The sequence below is a fragment of the Humulus lupulus genome, chromosome 2 (genome assembly GCF_963169125.1).
Source record: "Humulus lupulus chromosome 2, drHumLupu1.1, whole genome shotgun sequence".
NCBI classification, from domain to species: domain Eukaryota; kingdom Viridiplantae; phylum Streptophyta; class Magnoliopsida; order Rosales; family Cannabaceae; genus Humulus; species Humulus lupulus.
In genome coordinates, this window is record NC_084794.1 from 241,304,171 (window position 1) to 241,306,402 (window position 2,232).

Here is a 2,232-nt window from a genome sequence, read left to right on the forward strand (position 1 = left end):
TAATAATTATATATAATAATATTCAACTTTTTAAAAGTAACTATGATATACAAAGCAATTGAGATATAATAACCAGGTACCCAGCTAGGTCATCATGTTATATACAAAGTGGTAACTGGTTACCTTACCCAGAATATTATGTTTAATTTAAAAAAAAACATGTTTTCATGGTGTTGGTTGCATAAATATTTGATAGATATCAACAAAAAACCAACAATTTATTATAAAGGGAATCTTATATGCTTTGTGTAATCATTCAATTTATTTGAATTTGTAACAGAGTTATTATAATACTCAATAACAATGTATGAATATGAAAGTCAATCATTTAATGAATGAAGCTATGATATGGTTGTTTTGTTGTAATATATCAAGCTATGACTTTTGTTTTTTCTGCTTGTTTGCCTTGTCAATTGGTGGATTCCTGCAAGTCTTCCTGTTATGTCCTGGTTGGCCACATTTACCACAGGTGATTATCACTTTTGGTTCTCCTCTTGATCTTATTCTTTTCTTTCTTGGTCTTCCTGCAGGGATTGTTGCCTTTGGAGGTAGCACCACTATGTCTAAGTGTTGTGGGAGATTCCATTCATCTTTATGTGGCAAAGGATGAACATTTTCTTCATACATTGCTTTCAAAGTTTCTGATTTGTAAAACTTTGCACAGTAATCATATACTCCCAAGTTTCTCTTTGCAATTACAGCTACTGCATGCCCACAAGGCATTTCATCTTCTTGAAACCTATTGCATGTACAAGTTCTATTGTGTATATTTACTGTGAAATTGGTCCCCTTTTCATCACAAACTTGATATTCTATTGGGTTGAAAGGCAAGACTTTTGTGATGAATTAAAATAAAATAATAAACATTTATGTACAATTAACATTGAATGTATCCTGTTCCCACTCTGTTTAGTTTATTGTTTTGTTTTTGCTGTTACACAAGGTAACTGGTTACCATATATTGACAAAATAAAGAATAGTAAGAATAAGTTTAGTTGCATACCTCATACTTCATTTTTGAAACAATGTCATGTCTCAATTCATTTTCTGTTGCTGTAGACACTTTTGTGAATGTTCCATTTGCATTATTTGAATTGTTCCAAACCCACTTTTGAACCAAACTTCTAAGACATTCAACCAAGATATCAATAGGGAGATTTCTTGCAGCTTTTAGTGCAGCGTTGAGCGATTCTGCGATGTTGGATGTCATCATGGTGTATCTTTTTGTTGGTGAGTATGATCTTGCCCAAGTTTCATATTTGGCTTTCTCTAAATAGGGTCTAATGCGTCTGTCAAGTCTATCAAGGCTTCTCATGTAGTGTTCACATTCTGTTTTTGTGTATGCTTTTGTTGCTGCAATGAAATTCATTTGTAGCTCTTCTCCATGGTTTCCATACTTGCTTTTCAAATTATTGAGCAAGTGATACATGCAAGCTCCATGGAACGCATTTGGGTACACTATATGTACTGCATTCTCTATGCACTTGTGTCTGTCAGAAACAATAGCCAATCCTGTGAAGGTAACCAGTTACTTTTATAAGATACTAAATGAAATAACATGTATTTGTGTATTGGTTTTGGGTAACCATTTCCTTTTTATATGTAAACCATATCATATAATTGAAGCTACCATACCTTCGGGTTCTCCATATGTGTCTCTCGGTTTGGAGAAGATCCAAAGCTAAGAGTTATCATTTTCTGAGTCTGGTATTCCAGACAAAAATGTTGTTGTGTTGGATCTAATGTTGATGCTAAAAATAGGGTGCCGCCATGTGCATTTTTTAAGAAAGTTCCATCAACAACAATGATAGGCCTCAAGTATCTCCAATCTTTGATTGAGTTGGAGAAAGCTATGTACATGTATTTGAATCTATCTTCATTGTCTGTGAGTAGATGTGTTACTGTTCCTGGATTTGCTTGCTTCAACATGTGAAGATACATTGGCAACTTTTGATATGAATCATCAGGGTTCCCTCTTACTAGAAGCAAAGCTTTTTCTCTTGATCTCCATGCTTTTGTGTATCCCATGGTTACTCCAAAGTCATCATTCATGTCATTCATGATGTCATTTGGAGTATAATTTCTTTTGACTGACTTGTACTTATTCTTTATTAATTCCCCAATTATGATGCTTTTTGCTTGCCTATGATCCTCCATAACAATTTCAACAGAGCAAGTATGATTTGGAATGCATTTTCGTACCTTGAATAAATCTTGATTTCTGTATTTAGA

General features: G+C 33.6%; 1 protein-coding gene across 1 annotated transcript; it reads right to left on the minus strand.

Annotated features, from left to right (window-relative positions):
• Positions 1–375: 375 nt before the first annotated feature.
• LOC133815306 (uncharacterized) lies at positions 376–1,429 on the minus strand. Its single transcript, XM_062248162.1, has 2 exons — positions 1,011–1,429; positions 376–739 (listed from the first exon to the last, which is right to left on the minus strand). The coding sequence occupies exons 1-2, from the start codon at positions 1,427–1,429 to the stop codon at positions 376–378; spliced, it is 783 nt and encodes a 260-aa protein (XP_062104146.1).
• Between the last annotated feature and the right edge of the window lie 803 nt (positions 1,430–2,232).